The sequence below is a fragment of the Pyrus communis genome, chromosome 5 (genome assembly GCF_963583255.1).
Source record: "Pyrus communis chromosome 5, drPyrComm1.1, whole genome shotgun sequence".
NCBI classification, from domain to species: Eukaryota; Viridiplantae; Streptophyta; class Magnoliopsida; order Rosales; family Rosaceae; genus Pyrus; species Pyrus communis.
The window spans coordinates 10,313,487-10,335,326 of NC_084807.1; the positions used below are offsets into that span (position 1 = coordinate 10,313,487).

At 36.1% G+C, this 21,840-nt stretch overlaps 2 protein-coding genes across 3 annotated transcripts; both read left to right on the forward strand.

The window, feature by feature from the left end:
• Nucleotides 1-9,677: 9,677 nt before the first annotated feature.
• LOC137734839 (small ribosomal subunit protein uS15-like) lies at nt 9,678-12,160 on the forward strand. The gene is made up of 5 exons (XM_068474134.1): nt 9,678-9,826; nt 9,924-9,996; nt 10,780-10,918; nt 11,015-11,201; nt 11,835-12,160. The coding sequence occupies exons 1-5, from the start codon at nt 9,804-9,806 to the stop codon at nt 11,866-11,868; spliced, it is 456 nt and encodes a 151-aa protein (XP_068330235.1). The 5' UTR covers nt 9,678-9,803; the 3' UTR covers nt 11,869-12,160.
• A 4,180-nt stretch (nt 12,161-16,340) lies between these two features.
• LOC137734888 (large ribosomal subunit protein eL22y-like) lies at nt 16,341-18,407 on the forward strand. 2 transcript variants are annotated; one of them, XM_068474203.1, is made up of 3 exons: nt 16,341-16,477; nt 17,088-17,336; nt 18,077-18,407. In XM_068474203.1, the coding sequence occupies exons 2-3, from the start codon at nt 17,104-17,106 to the stop codon at nt 18,219-18,221; spliced, it is 378 nt and encodes a 125-aa protein (XP_068330304.1). In that variant the 5' UTR covers nt 16,341-16,477; nt 17,088-17,103; the 3' UTR covers nt 18,222-18,407. The 2 variants fall into 2 exon arrangements, with proteins under 2 accessions (XP_068330304.1, XP_068330305.1); XM_068474204.1 differs by having other exon boundaries at nt 16,345-16,477; nt 17,091-17,336.
• The last annotated feature ends 3,433 nt before the right edge of the window (nt 18,408-21,840 follow it).

The following is a 21,840-nucleotide window of genomic DNA, read 5'->3' on the forward strand; positions in this document are numbered from 1 at the left end:
CACCATTTCCGTGGGTTGGGTGTATTCCTCTTCCTTGTGATTTGATTTTGATGGTTGAGGGTCCGTTCCAACCTCCTTGTCACTTCTCAACATGATAGCATTGGTGGTTTCAAATTCTCCCTTCTGATTTGCAATGGTTGAACTAGGGAGTTCGCCTTGGTCGCAAAATTGTCCTTCGAACTCCGCTATCTGCCCAATTTGCTTTTCCAGAGTAGTAAGTAATTGAAAAATCGTATCATTATCATTTGAATTACCTACATTACTTTGGGCAGGTTGTGGTGGCTGCATAGGCGTTGAATAGAACTCCTCATACGGCTGCCAATATCCTTCTTGTTGAGCCTCATTGTCTTGATTTTGTAAGCCCTGCACCAAACATATTAATTCATCAAGCTTTTGATTATAATTTATTGACGAACTTGAGTTTGGTTGGGCATATTGAATATGAGGTTGTGGTGGCTGCCAATATCCTCCTTGTTGAGCATTTTGAGGTTCCCACCACATAGAGTTTGAATGATCACTCCAATCCGAATTGTAAGTATTGGAAAACACGTTATTCCTTGATTGAAGATTAAATATATCAACTCTTTGCATTTGGGACCTTTCCATGAGTTGTGACAAAAGAGAAGCATTATCAAGTGCCATCTTGTTCTTAACAAACAAAACACAAATAAAAAAAACTAAATCTAAAAGACAATACAGAAACAAACAATCCAAGGGATTAGCAAATTTTCTAATCCCCGGCAACGGCGCCAAAATTTGATGCGAGATTTATACGCGCACAAATTAAACCCTCTTTTTGTCAAATTATAGTATAAGTATAAGTAGGGATCGTTCTGAACCGGGGATTAGGAGGGATTGCAAATCTCTTGGAAACTGACTCAAAAACGTAAAATAAAGTTTAAAACACTAAACTAGACTCAAAGAATGCAAAATTAAAGTTTAAAACACTAAGACAAACCAAAAACAAAAAAATACTTTAAAACATAAACTAAACAGATTCTAAGCACTAAAGAACAGGAAAGTAAAGGGGGGTTTGATTTGACGAAATTAGCTAAATTGCACAAATTGTAATTAAAGGCAAAACGTAAATATAAATGTGATGAAAATATGGATGATGGAATAGCCAAGGGGTTCTTCTCCACACATGTTACACTTGCATACAAGATTGATTCTCAGTTGGTCTTTCGATAAATTATGAAACTCAACGCCCCGGGTTAATTAGGTCCGCTTAAATTAACCGTCAAGTTTTCCTTAAGTTAATGAATTGGATGGGTTAGCGCAACGCAATTCACCACATTCTCCAAAAGTCTTTTACGTGAACAACACAATAAAGATACAATCAAAGATCATTAAGCATTATGAAAACTATAAGTGTTGACGAGGCATTCGTTACTATGATGAGCATGAAACTCGTGCCAAGAATTCATTTAACGCGATTGTTTATAAGCAACCTCCACTACTTGTGAATATAAGTTCATAACGATTAGGTGAAATTCACTTATATTCTAGCGTCATATTTATGCATGAAAATTAAGCGCGCATTCTTAATAAACATTCATAAATAAGTTATCAATCAAACGGTTAAACAAATTGAATCCACAACTTATGAAATTCCAACGAAAGTTAATCAATTCATATTGCAAATATAAACATAGTTTCGAATCACCCCCTAGCTAAAGGGGGTTTAGTTCCTCATAACTTTGAAATCAAAGAAACACCTAAACATTCCAACAACTCAAACTTGAATTGTATGAACGTTTAGGCACTCTTCTCTTCCATTCCTCATACGTACAAAACAAAGAGAATTGAATTTAAACTTTGAAATCAAAGAAACACCTAAACATTCCAACAACTCACACTTGAATTGTATGAACGTTTAGGCCCTCTTATCTTCCTCGTTGTTGTAGCACAAGGTCTAAGGTGAGGTTTGGGAGATTATGGAAATGGATGAGGAGTGGTGTTTGGATTATAAGGGAATGGATGGGAAGCTCACGGCTAGGGAATAATGGAAGTGTTTGAGGGGTGTTGTGTTGTGAATGAGATGTTTGGGATTAGGAAAGGTTTAAATGTCCTAAAACTAAAGAGAACAAGGTTCCAACACTTTGGCTCCAATTAGGTCTTCAATTTCGTCCAACACTTTGGCTTCAAGCATAAGCTATCCGTCCTTAGCCCAAAAGTGCTCCAAAAGTCTCCAAAATGCATCTTTTTGCTCCTTTAGCCCTTTGGACCTACAAACACACGAAAATAGCTTAAAGTACTAAAATAACTAAAGAAACATAACGTAAATGTACGAGAACAAGCCATTTAAGTCGCATAAATATGCTCCTATCATTCTAGACCAGGGATTAACTAGGGATGCTAATCAACACAAATAAGACTTAAAAACACTAAATTAGACTCTATAGACTCAAACTGACTCAAAACACTCAAAACAGCAACAAACAATAAAAAAGACTCAATTCTAGACCTAACAAGTGATTTTGACGAAAATAAGACTTAACTTGACTCAAGAGACTAAAAGAAAACAGATTTTGACTCAAATAACAAGACTCAATGGAAGGGGGATTGTTTTTGACGAATTTAAAACTTAAAATAGAAACTTTGCATAAAACACTTTATAAAAATGAATTTGGTGAATTGAAAAGGGTGAAAGGCTAGTTAGAGGGTCCTTCTCCACACATGACATATGCATACAAACCAATTTTCAGTTATTATCCCTTTAGACTATGAATGACGACACCCCAAGTTAACTGTGATAGCACAAATTAACCATCAGATTTTCCTTAACTCATTGAATTGGATGGGATACACATCGCAACCAAATTATCCTTATCAAGTTCCCTAACTATGAAAAGCATGATAGAAAGACATATCAAAGCTCATTAAGTTCTTTAAAAACCATAAGCATTGACGAGGCATTCGTAACTATGAACAATATGATATTCATACCAATGATTTACTTAACACAATCATAACTAGTCACTTCCATTACTTGCGAATATAAGTTCATAACGATTAGGTGAAACTCCCTTATACTCTAGCATCAAATTCATGCATGCAAATTAAGTGTCGAACCTCAATTAACGTACATAAACAAGTTTTGATAACTTAGATAAGCAAATCACATTCAAGACTCACGAAACAATAACTGGATGTAATCAATTCATATAGAACATATAATCATGGCTTCGAATTCACCTCTAACTAAAAAGAAATTAGTTTCTCATGTTCATCATAATTGAAAACCAAATTAAAATAAACATCAAACTAAAGCTACGGATAGAAAGAACCCATAAATGCTCTAACACTCCAAAGTAGGCTTACGACATTCCATTGGATAGTGGCAGATTGCACGACACTCTTCTTCGCCTTCCTTCCTTGTTATGGCATTAGAGAGATTTAGGTGTATGTGGTGTGAATTTTGGTGTGAGATGGCTGAATGAATGAATGCTTGAATGAGTGAATGAATGGTTGAGAGTGGTAATTGATTTATACGGCAGAATGTAGTATTTATAGGGCTAAAACACATGGCATAGAGTTATTGTTTTGGAGAAGAATTAAAAACTCCAAATCCACAAGGAAAAAGGCCATCTAGAAATCAGAAACCAAAGAGAATAGGGATAGGGGATACACGGCATAGATTTAGGCTTCTAGAAAGGGTTAGGTGCCGCACCAATGTAGGAAAAGCATAGGGCTTCTAGAAACCTGATATTTAGGTGTTCTAATGTCATTTGGATGTCCCCCTTACAACAGGAATTAAGGTAGAAAAAGATTAGGATAAGATAAGATAAGATTGAATAAGGTTTGGATAAGATAAGGTTGTTTGGACTATGTTCCTTCTTTGTAGCTGATTCTTTATCTTCAATGTCTTGAATTAATTCTTCTAGATGTTAAGCATATTCCTCGCCCTTCTTGAACTTCAAATTTGTCCATCCACCTTGCTCTGTGCATGTGCAATCCATTCCAAGCTCAAAACTACTCTAAAATGCTCCAAATTGCACTTTCTTGCCAACTTTGTCAATTGAACCTACAAATACACGAAAATAGCTTAAATCACTATAATAAATAGAAACTAACTTACTAAATGCAAAGAAACAAGCTAACTAAGTTGCATAAATATGCTCCTATTAGTTAGGACTCTGCCTAATATCCTAAAATAAAGTGATAGTGGCACCCTGCTCCGTCTAATACAGCTCTGTCTAGAGCTAATGAGTCCATGATCGAACTTCTGAGATAACAACATTTAGATCATCTTTACTCTGGTCCTGAAAAATCATGGTCCCGCATGAACCATAAAAGATCTCTAGCACAAATAAATTTTTTCTTTAAGATGCATTGATAGAAGACCATTGTTATGACCCATCTGGAAATTATTATTTTCTAATTTTCGAAGGTAGGAAATGACCAAAATGCTTATGGAAATAGAATGTGTTGACTTTATTTGACCATTGAGGTCGTGACACCTATGAATTATTCTCTTAGCATATTCTCGTAGTACTCTACGACACGAACGCATGAGTGTAAGTGGAATGAAATTCGGAGTTCTAACGAAGATTCTTCAGAACTTTAAAATCCAAGGGTATTCTCGTAATTTCAAGAAACTTCTAGACACTTCTAGTATTATTGTAATTCTATGGGTTTTAGGTCCAATGAAATCCACTCACTCCTATCATTCTCTCTCTTGTCATCTTTTCTTCCTTTCCTCCCTTTTTCTTTCTCTTTCATTTTCTCTCTTTTTTCCCTCATCCATTCCTTGTCTCTTTTCCTGACAATGCACAAACATCGACGAGGGCTCCGTCGTTGTTCTCTGGTGAACCGCGCCATCTAACTACCACCATCGTATTCTCAGCTTCGCCACAGGCCTAACCTTAGTCTTTGTGTGGAAATATTTTGAGGCCCAACCATTGATTCAAAAGTTACGAGGCAGAGCAATTTTTTTCGGCAACTTTCTCCCTAATTTCGGCCAAACGGCAAGGAATCGATCTTTGAGGCTACCACCATTGTGTTCATCTCAGTTTCTAAAATTAGAATATGTCCTTGGATTTGACATCGGAGCAATAACGGCGGGGCAACAACATTTTTAAGAAATCTAGCGAAAAACTGCTGAAATTGACGAGGTTGCAGCGGTGACCTAACTTGTATCTAAGGTCAACCTAACCCAATAACCGATAATCCAACAACTCGACCCAACCCGACTACTCGATTCAACCTAACAATCTAGTCCGACTCGAGACCCGTCTGACCCGTTAACTCGAGATCTGACCTGACAACTTAATCCATTTTTTAATTCGAGTCGAAATATTCCAAGTAAGATCCCGTTACTCTGTTGTTAGTTTCAACGGAATATTCCGTCTAGCAAGGGAATAGTCATCTTTTTCTATCACCACCTCAACCGCTAACGCGTGGAGCCTTTTCGTCGACAGTTGTGACTGCGCATGGCATACCACAACGTCATACGATAGGATATTTGGGTTGGGATGTTCACATCGGATATCTGGGTTAGGATGTGTCATTCACACTAGCCTTTTTTGTTCTTTTTTATCAAATCTACCACCATACTTTAAGATGCACAGATGTAGAGCCTAAATTGCTAAATAAAACCTAAACTTCAAATGGTACTCACATCACATGGTGCTTATCTCATTTTCCAAAATTTAGCATTATGCGTAAATCCCAACCGAATGCTAAACAAACATTTGAAAACCCACTAAATTGAGTAGAGAATGTGAGAAATCCTAAAATTCCTAATAAACAAAACCTTAAATTTAAAGTGGGGTTTAACCGGAGAGAGGGATGCATTAGAGGGTGTGGGGTGTGAGGATTGTATTGAGAAGTACATGACATGTATTAAGACAAATTTAATTTAGACAGTAAATGTGAGATTATTAAATATGTAAGGTGCAATCAACAAAAAGACAGAGTGTGTAAATAAGGGGGTGTAGTCAATTTGGATTTTAGAAGATTTTAATGGACTTTTTTAAGTGACAAATTTTAAAGGATTTTACTAGATTCTACAATTTGATATGGATTTTGACATATTATTATAGATTTCTATGGATTTGTAAGGATTTCTTTCATGGATTTCTTAGGATTTCTTTTTTGACTCCTACAACATAAATTCTTTTCTCAGTGCACAATCTGAAAAAGACATAAACATATGTATATTGATATGGAAATACAAACCAATCAAATATGTCTTTTCTTTCCCTTTCTCATTTGAATTGTGATTTCTTTACGAAAAAATAATTTTAACTAACCAAAACAAGTAGTGCTTCTTAAATCAAATGTCTCAAAATTAACCTTTTTTCCTCAACAATGATTAGTTCATAATGTGTTGTTCAGTCTAAGTACAACTACCAATATAAATACCAATATAAGTAGGCTTAGGAAGATACTTGCACCCTTACACTAACATGATTACACAAAAAAGAGCAGAAAGCTTATATTGGCAATAAGATTCTTGGTAGTAATTTCCAAGAATTCAATTAACATGGTAAAAAATTAACACCTTCAGATAGAACGCATAATCACTACAAGAACTGCTTGTAGCGATTAACACTTCCCATCAAAGCATTAGAAGAAATGCTATTACACAGTCCAAAATAAAGGAAATAAAAAAATTAAAAAAATATTGTACAATTCAAAAAATTCAAGTTTGCAACTAGGACAATGACGAATGAACGTGAAAGGAAATCAGGTTGGCAGGTTCTATGTCTAGAAGAAAATGGAGAGTGAGAAAGAAAGATCGAGTTGCAAAATGGAGAGAGAGAGAGAGAGAGAGAGAGAGAGAGAGAGAGAGAGAGCGAGGGGGTTGAAAAGAAATCTTAGGGGTGGAGGTAGGATTTTGTTATGCTTATAATCCATTATCAAATCTTACAAAATCTCTTATCAAAAGAATTATTTTTTAAATCTATGAATTTTTTAATACCTATAGATTTGCTTGGACTCTATAAAAATCATTTAAAATCCTAGTTGACTACACCAGGATTTTAAAGTCTTTTAAAATCTTTTAATTGACCACCCCTGTATTTGAATGGATTCTTTTTAGTTGACTACACCATGACTCTAAAGTCTTTTAAAATCCTTTAAAATCCTTTAAAATCCTCATTTGACTACACTTCCTATGACATACCCCGACTGAGATCAGAGCATGCTAGCCGTCACGTGGAAGTGACGTAACCATGTGCACAGTGCGGAAGCTAATAAAATAATAATAAAAGTACGAATAAATAAAAACCAACTATGCACAACGTAAGAACGTACATGTGCAAGCGTAAGTGTGAAAACAAAGTTCAGAGCACGAAGACCTAATGCAGTCCGGGAGAAACAACGCTACAAAAACACACCCAAAGGTGGTCCTACACTGGTGATAATCTGTCAGATATGCCAGGAAATCCTCTGGGGAGCCACCAAAAGTGTTAGCCAACAAGAACCTGGGGGGGCACAAAACAGAAAGTGTGAGTGGGCAAAAACAAAGTTTTTCAAAAACCATTTCATAAACAAAGTTCTAACCCTTCGCCGTAAAACCTGTATACTTCCCAGAAAAATAGGATATATACATATATATAAATCATGCTCGGAAATATGCAATGTCAAAGGTCTCTAAATAGAATGCAAATACTCAGGAAATGTCAAATCAATGCCATGTAATCTGTCAGCCAGAGTCACCTAACGTGACCTGTACGGCTGAATCTAGAGCTCAAATCTCCAACTCACTAACTATACCTGCACACGAGTCGGAACCACCTAGAGTGGTCTGTACGACAGGACTGGGTGTATAATAAGTACGCTCAAGTGCTACGATCACGTGAAGGCTGGGCGAATAATCGCGGGTCACCTACGAGTCGAAACCACCTAAAGTGGTCTGTACGACAGAACTGTGCACCTAACTTGGATCCAAGATAAGCGTGTGGTGCGGGAGGTGAACAACACGTGAAGAACTGTGCCCAACTCTGGGCAGAAGCATTAACACCGGGGGTGCAGGTTATGAGCTCTCTATGCATCTCAAATCACTACTGAACATAAGCATAAACCATACTCACCTGGCACTTACCTATGCGCCCGCAACACCAACATACAAACATATATATGCTACTAATAATACATAAACAAACGGCAAACATAATGCATGGCATATAAATGTATAAACGTTTCCATTCACTTTCTGGGGAAAACGTAAGTATATAGGTATTTACGGAAAACCAAAAGCCCACTCACTGGTATGTAGAAGGGTCGTAACCCCCTTGCCTCGAGTGACTGCGCTCGTCTTCGGGATAGGTCTCTCCACTTTCAAGCACTCAAAACCCACGGAATCTCGCCGGGAAAACACCACGAACTCCGGCCAGCTTGTAACTCACGATCCCGACATCCAAAACCTTTAAACGAACCACCCCGAGCCTCCTAAGGACCTCACCAAGCTTCCTACAAGCTAAAATGGGTATGGTTGAACTCCTACGGACCTCACGAGCACGAATATGTAATTTGTTTCCTCAATCTGTGAAGGTTTCAATGGTTTTTGGGTGTGTTCGTACATATGGGGATAGAAATGGGAGAGAGAGAGGGAAAGGGACAAGGATACGGGACAGGGAAAAGGGTGAGGGGGTGTGGAAGAGTGTATGTGGTCCAAAACCAGCCAAACAAAATCCAAAAACAACCACACAACGAAACAAACATGATAGGGGCAAAATCGTCATTTCACCTCTACGGTACCAAAAGTCCGGGACGGGCTGTCACATCCTAAGACCATCTCCAACCCTTGGCCTAAAACCTAAAATTTTTAGCCCATAAAATTTAGGTTTTAATCCAGAAACAACTTTTCTTCTCCAACCATTCTTGCCTAAAATTTTAGCCCAATATTATTAAAGAATGAATTTAGGTTAATTTTTTTTTAAATTAACTTTTTTTAAAACACAAAAATATGTAGACTATCCTAATTTAATTTTATGAATATTTTAACCTAAAAATATTTAGATTCTGATAAATAAAATCACTAAGTCGACACCATGAAACTCATAAAACACTATAGAAGTATATGAAATACATGATAAAGATGTATATTAGATCTTATTTTAGCCATTGAATTTAAATTTGGACCGTTAATTTTTATTTTTTATTTTTTTATTTTTTATTTTTTATCATTGATTTAATCGTAGTAGATCTTAGTCGTTGGATTCAATGAATTTATAAATATAAAGCTAAAAAAAAAAATATTGAGTAGGGTTGCAGAAAAAGCCATTGGATCTAATTAATCCATGCCATAGATGAAGAAAGAGTAATTGGGCTCAGCAACAAGGCCGACAACACCCACGTGGGTGGGACCTTGGGGCTTTAAAGCTTTAGCGCGTTTGAGGCGTGAGGCGTGTTAAGTGCCGAGCGCTTTCCTTTTTGCTGGCGTGTCCACGTGCAGACGTAGGCCAACCCACTAACCCAAACTCAAATCTTGTCCGGAATCTGACATTTTTATAGGTTTTAGGTTGTAATTCCAAATTAGAACTAGGGTTAGAATGGATTGGGGGGAATATAAGGAAGATTATAGATTTTAGGCCATGGATTGAAGTTGGTCTAAACCATCTCAATAAAAAATCCAAAAATAGTTACCCCCACCCCACAAAAAAAAAAAAAAGAAGGGAGTGTGTAAATAAAACAACTCAATAAACAAAATCCAAAAATGAGTTAAACCCCCAAAATAAAAAAACAGAGTGAAAACCTACCCACTATATGTTAGGGTTTATCGGCGGGCAACAAAGGAAGCCAAAACTTAGACTAACGAGGAAGGGGTTTGAGACGACGGCAAGGCAGTCAGGATGGGGCGTATGCACAGCGGAGGGTTCGTTCTTTCCTTCTTATTCTCCGAACAAACTCCGCTAATCAACTCCATCACGATTCGTTTTAACCTGACCCATTTTCTTCGTGCTGTTTTGCAGTAAGGGTATTTCGGCTTCCGCTCTACCGTACAAGAGGACCCCTCCGAGCTGGTTGAAGATCTCTACTCAGGATGTGAGAAAACCATAACTCTTCAACTGTTGAATATGTCAATTGGTTTGTGTTATGATTTGTTTGGTTGATGAGAATTGATGTAAATTTTGAGTATTTAGCTCGATTTCATGTCCCCACTTTGGGGGAAAAACGAAAATTAAAGTGGGTGTTCTTATCCGATCGGTATCGGATGGCAAACGAGTTTTCTTTTTGTCATTATAAATTTGGTTCATGGGTTTATTTGGTTAATGAGCTACCAAACAGAACCTTATCGGGCGAACTGTTTTTCTATGTATTATTTCCATAAATGGATTGATTGACGATAAATGTAGCGAGGGAAGACAAAAAATGAACTATTGATATTTTATTGATAATATGTGAAAAAAAAAAAATCTATTTCTTTTAATTTCATTTGGGAATAAAACTTTGAGTCTGATTGTTGTTGTCATCTTTGCAGTCACTGTAACCCTTAATCACTGTTTTTTTTATTTATTTTTTTGGGTTCTTGTCAAGTGGCTTTCAACATTTTCATTTTAGAATAATCAAAACCTCATGTTTGTTTTCTGTGTGCAGTGTTCATTTAACCTGTTTTGTTATTATGCCTTTATATCTACAATGAATGGTATGATACATTAGCGGCAATGCCAATCGCTGCAACCCCATTCCCCTTGATTGAACAAATGAAGTTTGTTTCGTTGTATTTTAACTACTAATATTTCCAAGAGGATTGATTTCCCATGCTAAGGAATTATATACAGTTGTTCATTGTTTATTATACTTACGTGGTTGGTTTTTGTTTTTAAGGTTGAGGAGAACATCTGCAAGTTTGCCAAGAAGGGCCTGACGCCCTCTCAAATTGGTGTTATTCTCCGTGATTCTCATGGGATTGCTCAGGTGAAGAGTGTTACGGGAAGCAAGATATTGCGTATTCTGAAGGCTCATGGTGTGTCTTTCGTTGATGTTTATTTTCATATTTTGTTTTACGCTTTGGAGTCAAATGAGTAAATGATTTCTTTGCCCTTTGTTCTTTATGGGTTAGGTCTTGCTCCAGAAATTCCTGAGGATTTGTACCACCTCATCAAGAAAGCTGTCTCAATCAGGAAGCATTTGGAGAGGAACAGGAAGGACAAGGATTCTAAGTTTAGATTGATCCTGGTTGAGAGCAGAATCCATCGCCTTGCTCGTTACTACAAGAAGACAAAGAAGCTTCCCCCAGTGTGGAAATAGTAAGTATCTGTTTTTGCTTTTGGATTTGTTTTGTCTTCATATATCATGGGGATGGGGTTTTGATTAACCTAACTTGTAGACGCATACTGGAATTGTTCACTTAATGCTAGGGTTGGAAGGGGTTTGTTAGTGGGTACTGTTTGTTATTATCCTGCTAGCGCTCAAAGAGTCATGCAAGTACCATACATGTCTGCATTTCAATATTGGAAATAGATGTCGCCCTAGCTCCTTGAAACAATTTAAGATTCTTCTGCTTATTATGAATTATGTCGCCTTTTCTGGACTTCCAATATCTGAAGAAACCCACTGTGTGTGGGAATCTTATTTCCTGTCAAGAACATTGTATATTTCTAAAATTTTCCCCTCAGAAATGAAATCTATGTGAGATGTGAAGTATTAGCGTTTGGTTTCGCCCAATTAATTAAACATGCTAGTTCTAGAGTGTCATACGTGAAAGTGAGGCTGGAGTAGTTCTTGAAGTGAACTTATCCACCTTTTCGTGACTGCTTGTACTAGTGCGCATCATGAAGAGCATTGGTTCTGCTCCTTGCTCAATTGTAATTATATCTTGGGTTTTTTTTTGTCAACTAGTTTTTCTTCAATTGCTTATTTTTGTTAATCTCTTTGTACAGTGAATCTACCACCGCCAGCACTCTTGTGGCTTAAGTCCGATATTTCGGGTGTACACATTAAAAGCAGGACCAGTTTTTAGTTTGTTATCTTCTTTGTTTGCTTCAATTTGGGAACTAAATGAACATCACATCAGGTTTGATAGTTGATTTTTGTTTGGATGTTTAAGTTCCGTAATCAGGTTTTTGCTGGATTTCATCTTCTATTATTTTTTTCATTGTTATGGAGAGGGTCCTCTATTACTCATTATGTTAAATCCTTGATTCTTTTAAGAGATTGGTGCCTTAATTCTCTGTTATTGTTAGTGGAAAGCTTAGATATCAGATTACGCCCTGTCCTTAACAAACCAAAACGCTGCGAGATCTTCGCAGAATCCATTTCTTGGATTGTTGTTCCAGATTAATGAAACTCGTAGCAGTAGATTTGAATGTCATTCGATAATCTTGTAGCGTGGCTTGTAATAGGATTAAAACGATTGGTATTGTGTAAGGTAGCAATAAATTGTTGTCATATCTCTGTAATTCAGTTGCTAGTGAAAATTTGAGACTTATTTTGGGATATCTCATGTTCAAATCTCATAAATAGCAAGTCCAAAACAATTTATTTTCCCAACTTTACTATAAATTTATTGTTGTATTTAAAAAAAAAAAATACTAGTAAAATCTCCTAGGCATGCATGTTGGTGTCGCATTATATGTGCAGATTCTTATGACTTTCTGTGTCACCTACCTACAAGCATAATGCGAGCATGACATTCAAATCCACTCATCAATCTCTCATGCATCATTAGTCTCGGATTTGCCTCAGTTTACAAGTTCAAAATTGGCGACTCGATTGAGATGTATCCCCTCAATACATATTCAATATCGATCTTCACAACATTTCTTAGTTAATAGTCCTCTCACCTTTTATGTATGTATTTTTTTCACTATGTATTTGAGATATTGGAGGGGACTAAAAGACGTTCAACTTTAAGAGGAATTTAGGCTGTGAAGTGTTGGAATCACTGATACACAACTTATTTGGGTTGGTGCGTTTACTTAAACTACATATTACTAAAACTTTGATGGTCAACCAAACCATCAAACAATTATTATTATTATAGCCCTCTAAATAAAACTGAATAGAAAAAAAAATTATGGACACTTTAGTAATTGTATATACACGAATTTTACTGTTTTTTAAATTTCAAAATTGAACCACCTTCATTCCTGATTCCTCTCTCATTCTCTCTATTTTCTTTTTCTGTTATTGGCATCACAGATTCGGGGTGTGTGGTCCAACACAAGACAAAGAGATTGGGTTTGGTGGCCGGGTGGATTTTTTATGGGGACGAGACAGAGATCGGAAGAGAAATGTGGTGGTGGCTGATGATGGTGATGAGTTGAGGACGTAGTGTGGTTTCCGTCGGTTATGATGGATGTTGGGTTTTGTTTTTAAATTATTTATTTTTGGATTAACGATCGGTTTTAAATGTGGTGAGAATGCCAACGTAATTACGGTTGGTATGACGAATCGAAGCAGGAGCTTTGTGATGTTTTGGTTATGGTTTCAGTAGGTGCAGACAGCTTGCCCAAAATGAAATTTCGTAAGGGTTCCATTCCACTTACGAATTGCATTATACCCTTGCAATCCCATGTGCAGGTTATAAATAACATGAACGTCAAACTCCAACATAGAGAGTGCAGGTTATAAATAACATGAACGTCAAACTCCAACACAGAGAGGTGTTTTGTAGATTTTCCGGCGGGTTATTCTTTTGTCCTTTTAAAATTTATTGTATATTTTAAGCTTGTTAGGGTTCTATAAATTAAACAATAAAACCGGTAACCATTACCAAATGAATTGAGTGACAAAAATAAAAAATTGGCAGACGTGCATAAAAATATCAGGTACATGGGATTTGATAGAGATAGGCACGTAACAACAGCGGTAAGAAGGCTTTTGTAGTGTGACCACGAACGATTTTCGCACTCATATCGCGTGTGCCAGTTAGCTAGTGTACTAAATAAGTGTCAGATTAATTAAACGGATCAAAGCCACTTATGCGCTCCATACCCGCTTATCTAATACACTCCAAAAAAGAAATCGGCTAAAATAGTTGGCTAGGCGTCCCTTTACAACATCATCGTCGCTCTCCATCTCCACCCAGCTGCCATGGCAGGCTCAAAATTTTCTTTCCGTCTTGTGCTCACTCTTTGTCCCTCTATCTTTCTACAGCTTCGCAAGTCAAATGGCTCTCTTCGTTGGCGGGGTCTACTGGTTCGTCTCAGTTTTCAGCCCAACCGACCAAAAGGACGAGCATTGTAGGAAGTGCAATATAACTATATGACAAATACTGGTCCTTCTTGTGCCGGCCCGTGGAGATTGTACAATTATGAATAGGGAGCTGCATTTGTTGGTATTTTACATGTTTCACCAAATCCTACTCTCACTTAAATAAATACAAGCAATTGTTCATGCTATGTACGTGGTTACTAAAATTTTAAAGATTAAATTTAAAAAAGGAGAAAATATAAATGGTTTTGGTCGCTAAAGCTTTTTGGTCGCTGAAGAGATTGTTTATATCTTAGCAACTATTTTGTTGTTAACTATTTCGTTACTAAAAATTTATTTTATTTGGAAGAAAACGTGGAAAATAGGGGGTTATGGAGACAACTGATATGATATGGTTAACTAGTTGTGCGAGAGAGAACAAAATCGTAGAACTATTTTGTGTCTAATTTACTCTATAGTTTTGTTGATAGGGTTAGAATGGTCTTTTCATTATTACAAAACTGATTTTTTTTACCAAAATGGGACATAACTCTTCATTTGGTTTCTAAGATTTGAAATCAATAGAAGTAGTTTCTGATTTTGTTCACCATTAATCATTTTAGTACTTCGGTAAAAATTTCAATTAAATAAAAACCAAAATGATAAAAATAACCTCAATTTAATAAATAATGGGCCAAAGTGATTTGACAAAAATGTAGCGTATTTTTATCATTTTATCCTTATATAATGGAAAATGTTAACAGAATGACCAAAATGATTGATATTGAACAAACTTAGGAACCACTCATATCGACTTCAAATATCAAGGATTAAGGTGAGGAATTATACCAATTTCAAATACAATTTAACCTAAAAAGCATTAAAAAGCATATGTATAATAAATAATACATTATAATGGTTTTGCCCTCCATAGCCTCTACCGCTATTGTAGAACTAAATTTGAATTTAATCCATACCCTATGGCAAACAAGTTTTTGTCTATGGATCAAATCCGACAATTGAAATATCAACAAAATTATATACTATCTGATAAAAATTAAATATTTACACAAAAACTGACATTTTAGGACTTCCTCCGCATGTAGAGAGGTGCTTTTTAATTTTTACAAGTGATTTATGCACTTTAAATATGTGATTATCAACTAAATATTAGTTTAGTGATATTTTGTTTCTAAATATATGTAATACTGTTACAAATAAAAATGAGTAAATCTTAGTTTACTATCCTCAAGTTTCATGGTTTTCAACTTTTAATACATGAAGTTTTTTTCGTCCAGTGTCATACCTAAAATGTTAATTTTGGGACAGTCTTATACATTCATTAGTGTTAAATCAGCCGTTAACTGATAGCGTGACAACCACGTGGACAATAATTAAACGTCATGTGTCAATATAGGACACACATGAATATTAAAAAATTAAAAAAAATTAAAAATTAAAAATTAAAAATAAAAAATATAAATAAATAAATAAATAAAAATTTCTGGGCGTTCGTTCACCCCTCCCTTCTCTTCCCTGCACCCAACCTCCCCGCACACCCACCCAATCCCCTCCTTCTCCCTCCCTACTCTCCTCTGCACTCACCCTCCCCGCACACCGACCCACAGATTTTGATCCAAGAAAACAAGAAGGAGAACCAGAAATTCAATCAAATCGACAGAGAAAATAAAAACATAGCAAATTAACATTATCAGTTAACGTTTTAGATATGACTTTGAGACTAAAAAAATTTCATAAACCAAATGTTGAAAACCAGGAAATATAGTAAACTGAGATTTACCCAATAAAAATTTAAGATGAAATACAAATATTTCTTTAAAGTGCCATGATTTATACTTGCACTACCTTTTAGTAATTATATGTTTGTCTTTTCCTAAGTTACATATGAAAATAGGCATGCTCCACTACTAATATGTTTTTTTATATCAAGTCCTAATTTTCGTTTTAAAGTCAGTTAATATTACGATTTAGTCATTGATAAGTAAGATGTCCTAGATTCGATTCTATCTAAAGGAAAATTTGAAGCACATTATAGTTAGCAAATTATGAAGCCTATTGTGAGATTAAGCCACTCCCCTATCTTCTAGTATAGATAATATTATTTATTAAAAAAAAAAAAATTCTCGTCTCAAATAGAACCCTAACTGAGTGAATTCCACATCGTTTTCCAAAGGCTGGAAAGAGGACCAAACGCAATAAGGGAGGCCCGCAAAGTCGGCCCAATAGTCGACAAAAGGCTGATAAACCCTAACTCATTTCTCCTCCTGTATATTAGCACTCTGCCGCCGCGTGCTTGAACCTCTTGGTTGTCTTCAGTTATCTCTCATTTTCCAACAGAACCCATCACCCCGTTCCCTCTCAACTCCCGGTACGTTCTGGTTTTTCGTTTACTTGTTGACCCTTTGTGTGGCTCCGTCGCATCCTGCAGATGATTTATTAATTTAATTTTTCTGTGATAACACTATATTTTTCAATGGATTTGTTTTGTTTTTATAATTTATTTTGGGTTTAATTCAAATTTTAGGTGGTGTTGTTCTTGGTATCGAAATTGCTAGATTCTTAGGTTCATAATTCAGAGTTCAGACTGTTGTTTTTAGTATAATTCAATGAAGTCGTTGTTCGTTTTGTTGGATTTAAATTCATGGTGCTTTTGGGTTGAAGTGATAGTTAAAATGTGAAATCTTCACCTTTCGGTTGGTATTCGTGTTGAACTGATGAAGTTTTATGCTTAGTGATGTAATTATGAGGTTTTACAAGGAAATAATTGACATATATATATATATATATATGTATGTATGTATGTATGTATGTTTGTGTAGAGATTTGGACATATACGGTGTGTGTGCAGTGCTGCCGAATCTTAATACATTGATTTGTTTCGTGTGATTTGTATGCATATTTTGATGTACAAAGATGTATGCAAATGTGGTATTTGTTCTCGTGAATGTTGGGCTTATATTTGTTCTGTATTTTGGCAGCAGGAGATAATCGACAATGAGTCGAGGAACTGCAGCAGCAGGTCCCAAGGGGAAAAAGAAGGGTGTGACTTTTACCATTGACTGTGGAAAGCCTGTGGAGGACAAGATCATGGACATTGCATCCCTTGAGAAGTTTCTTCAGGAGAGGATCAAGGTTGGAGGCAAGGCTGGTGCACTTGGCGATGCTGTCAGTGTGACCCGTGAGAAGAGCAAGATCACTGTTAGCTCTGACAGTAACTTCTCAAAGAGGTATTTTTGTTGATCTTTCATGATTAATTCTTGTATGACTAATTGAAGGTGTGGTTAATTTATTAAATTCGTGCATTCTTTTTAATGCTTGGTGAGTTTAGCATGACTTTCTTTGGAATATTTGTGTCTTGATCCAGACATTGATGTTTAACATGCATTGAATTCTATTTAGTTCTCTTTCTTTTTAGTGTGCTTAATGGATGAAATCTAGCCCTTTTGTGCAGAGCATCCTTTGAATTTTGCTCTGATGACTTGCTGTCTCTGTGATGATAGCTATTTTACATTTTAACTGTCAAATGCTTATAGATATTAGAGCAAATCTGCATAGCCATCTGAAGGTTAATGCTTAGTGAAGTTGATTTTTCGAAATACTCCTAGGTACTCATTTCAACTGAATTCTACGTCGTTCATAAATATTAACATTTGATCCTTTGTTTGACTCTTCTGTTAATTTTGTTAAACCGTCATTTTTGTAGAGCAGCTCGAGCTTATAGATTATATCATTTTGTGTTTAAAATCCTGAAATAATAAACTCAAAAAAAAAAAAAAAAAAAAAAAAAAGGATTTCGTCTCTTTGTTTAGTTGGATGATTGTGACTCATCCTGCATTCCATTTTAGGTTTCTATTTTCATTTTATGCAACCCTAGGTTAAACAAGTTCTTTGCCCGTAACTGTAACTGAAAAATGGAGTAAAGTTTTTGTGTAGTTTTACAAATATTTTTGTTGTTTTTGTGGTTCAGGTATCTGAAGTACTTGACAAAGAAATATCTAAAGAAGCACAACGTGCGAGATTGGCTACGAGTGATTGCTTCCAACAAGGATAGAAACGTCTACGAACTGAGGTACTTCAACATTGCCGAGAATGAAGGGGAGGAGGAAGATTAAGATGCCGGGTCATCCAAGAACCTTGTTCGCTTATTCCGTTTTACGCGTGGTACTGTTAAAATTAATGCTGTTTTGAAATTTTGTTTTTCTTTCTAATGAGATATTTGCTATCAGTGGATGAGAATACAGATGTGGATTGTAAGGAGTTGAACTAGTTATGTTTTAACGAATTCACCGGGTGATATTCTCAAAGTTTTCAGCACAGCTATTTCTTCTTCCTGATTGTTGTTTCATCCCTTTTAACTTATGATGTCGAGCCTGTTGCCGAGTTGACGTTGAAATTCTTTGAGATTGCTACTTTATTAGTTTTAACATCGACGTGGCTCATCCGGTCGTTGAACCCTAAGTATGAAATTCAGGGCATTTTTCGCGAGGCCGTTGTTTCAGTTTTTCATTCAACTTCTCTTCCTTATGGTGCAAATAGCGCGGATCAGCCTAGTAAAACCAACACCTCCGCAACCAGCAGATGGAAGAACAATTTATATCTTAAATTTTCATCTCTCTCTTTGTTACTGAAATGAGTTTTTAAGCCTAAATTACAAAGTAAAACAAAAATTAGTACCGCTAAAGGGGAAGCCCAGAGTTTACCACAACACTGAGAAGCAAGAGATTTTTCTTCAATGTTACGTAATATTTGAGTTATACGGAAATGAATGACTAAGATTGAAAATAGATCTAAACAATACCAAAAATCAAATTAAACAGTTAAAAACACCCAAAACCAAGAGGCCCACAACCTAATGTGCAAGCAAAAGCGTTCTTGTTATTTCTTTGGTATGAAAGGTACGAAGCTAGATATCACATAAATTATGCAGGTTGTGAGCAGCATTTAGGTCGCTAAACTAAAGCATGTTCTGATGCTGTAAACTTTTCTCAATTTATAAGTTGGAGGATTTTATTGAGTTGAGCAAGCCCTTCAACTTTTTAATACAGCATAGCTTGTCCGCACCGTACTCCATGAAAGAAGTAACCATGGACGTCCAGTCAGTAGGCAAGTGCGGCCTCACAAACTTCCAACCAAGGATGGCAGAAAACGAAAGTAACAACACAAGTCAACTAGAATAGAGTACATGAACAAAAAACCTACACAACACAAAAATAGGAAATTGATGTGTATGTGTGTGGGGTTGAATTAGTGCCACCATTTTTTTACATAACATTTGACGCATTTTTTGGGGGCATATTTCGTAATATATTTCAACCATCCAAACCGTTTCTAAAGATATAGGTCCCTTACGTGTATTTAAATTACTTCTTTGGTATCTGAATTTTGTCAATTATATGTATATGCATTTATAGGTTCCCGCTGAACCTTTCAAGCTCACCCTAACTAAATTTTGCAAGTTTACGAACTAGGCAATCGTAGACTGCAAGTTTACGAACTAGGCAATCCTAGAGGTTAGACGAACTGAGTTGGTAATAGATAGGAGGCTTGGAGTTTACTAGTGCTGGTATGTTTGTAAAAATTCTTGGTAATTTGTCTAAGAGCAATTTTATTGGAATTTTATTTTTATCCTTTATTTATTTATTAAATTTTAAATCGTGTTTTGGAATTGGGGTTTTGTACCAAGTACCAACCCCGGGCCTAGGGCCGTTCCACAGATTCGTCCATATATATATATATTTCAATTTCACAATAAGTTATACTAAAGATGGAAAACCTACAGTTAATCTTGGAATAATACAATTAAAAAGATGCAGTAATCACAGTTGACTAAACTGAACTCCAAGTGTGAATCAATCAAATGTGCAGTAACCCAATTTAAATCAATATAAAAATGATATTGCAGAATATAATTCCATATAAATATCGGAAATACAACACTTTGGAATAACATTATTCAAAATTACAAGTCTACCTTACCTATGACGAGGAGCCTCCAGGTAGAAATCATAAATCGAACTTGGAATAAGGTCAACAGAGCAATGAAAATTCCTTAAAAATATTGATTTATCTTTAGTTTGAAGCCGATTGCCTTGTAACATTGTGTTTGGTTGTAGAGAGGGAGGGCATATTGCCGTTGCCTGTTGGAGTATTGACTCGATCAACATTTGTAATTTAAGAATACTGAAAGAGATTTACAAGTGCTATTGATCATGGCAGAAATCTCTGACTCTCATACACATTCCTCTGGTGCTCTGTGCTTGCTCTGAAGGTGGAAGAAGCCCCGCTGCCGAAAATGCTTTTCCCATCTGTTCTCTGCTACCGGAACCTATAGATATATTGTCGTACCAATATCATTCATTACTTGGTTAAGAAAAACTGAATTCTGAAACGCAACATTCCCTATGGTGTCTAGTATACACAATTACACGCCAACAAGGAAGTTAACACTCAAAAACCTCCCAAGAAAGAGGAGGGAAGAGGAAAGGAACTGTAGAACAAACACTAACATTTACTTGTACAGACAAATCACAGGTATGGCGGATGTATATATAGGACAAAAGAAGTTTATACGACCATTTTCAAAGAACTCTCTTATGCTCACGCATGTGAGACTACATGTATATCAAACCTTCATTTAAATTGTGTAAAGTTTGCAACACATCCACCTTTCCATCTGACATAAGCTTCCTTGTAACAGAATGGCCCTACATAACCAACACAATCATCTTAATTCCAATAATAAGTTCATAATTAATTTTTCTGATGCCTTTCGTGATGCTTACTTAGAAGATGTGAGAAAGAGATTGATTTAATAACAGCCACAAAATGATCTATGCAACAATAACAAAAACCACAGATTGAGAAAATAAAATGGGCAGAAATGAATACATTCTGAAACAATAGCATACAATCCAGTCCCATTAAACTTGAACAAGATAGTAACATGGTTATCACGTACATGAGATTAATCCCTCAAGCAATACAATGAGCAAACCCACTCCATACACTTGCTCCATATTTGACCGTAAGAAAACGGAAAAGGGTGACTCTGAGTGTTCGGTACAAAAGGTCAGTAACCCTTTTGCATCAATTTCTTAGTTGATTGCTCCTTTCCAGGAAATGCCTAATGCCTCAGACTACAACTTTTTATAGGTTTTATAGCCATTGTTCATTTGTTCTTGCTATAGGCTGTATTAACGAACAAAAGAAATTTACCTTGTCATGAAGTCCTCTTGAAATCCTATGTGTTGCTTGACCAGTTGTCTTATCTGCTTCTTTGGTCTCCTCAAGCGCTACCTGATGTACAATCACAGCTTAAGTTAAAAGAATTATGCAAATGAAAAATCAAATCCCAGAAAAATTACGTACGCCATCACCGCCTGCCCTTCTAGTTCTTGTAGAAGTGTTATCGCTCCATCTACACCACCATATGTGACTCTGCAAGTCTGAACAGAGAAATTACAGCCCTGAGAATGTGCGCCTTCCACATTGTTGCGGTCATTTCTATACGCCACATCCTTGCTTTTCCTCTCTGCTAGATTCAACATGGCAACCATCAACATCTTACAGCCAACTTAAATTACAAGCTAGAGGACAACCCTTAACAGTTTTTAAGCAACAAAGACGTGGAAATTTCACTACGGTCCACAACATCATCTGGATGCTCAATAGATGGTTCTTTGCCTGAAACGGATCGCTTTCCAATGTTATCTCTTTCATCCCCAGTAACTT

What these genes read in the sequence shown, in the direction of transcription:
- LOC137734839 (XM_068474134.1), top strand. Translation starts at nt 9,804, where the DNA reads ATGGGGCGTATGCACAGCGGAGG. An exon ending in TGAAGATCTCTACTCAGGAT is followed by an intron (nt 9,997 to 10,779) that starts GTGAGAAAACCA and finishes TTTGTTTTTAAG; the next exon opens with GTTGAGGAGAACATCTGCAA. An exon ending in CTTCCCCCAGTGTGGAAATA is followed by an intron (nt 11,202 to 11,834) that starts GTAAGTATCTGT and finishes CTCTTTGTACAG; the next exon opens with TGAATCTACCACCGCCAGCA.
- LOC137734888 (XM_068474203.1), top strand. Translation starts at nt 17,104, where the DNA reads ATGAGTCGAGGAACTGCAGCAGCAGGTCCCAAGGGGAAAAAGAAGGGT. An exon ending in GACAGTAACTTCTCAAAGAG is followed by an intron (nt 17,337 to 18,076) that starts GTATTTTTGTTG and finishes TTTGTGGTTCAG; the next exon opens with GTATCTGAAGTACTTGACAA.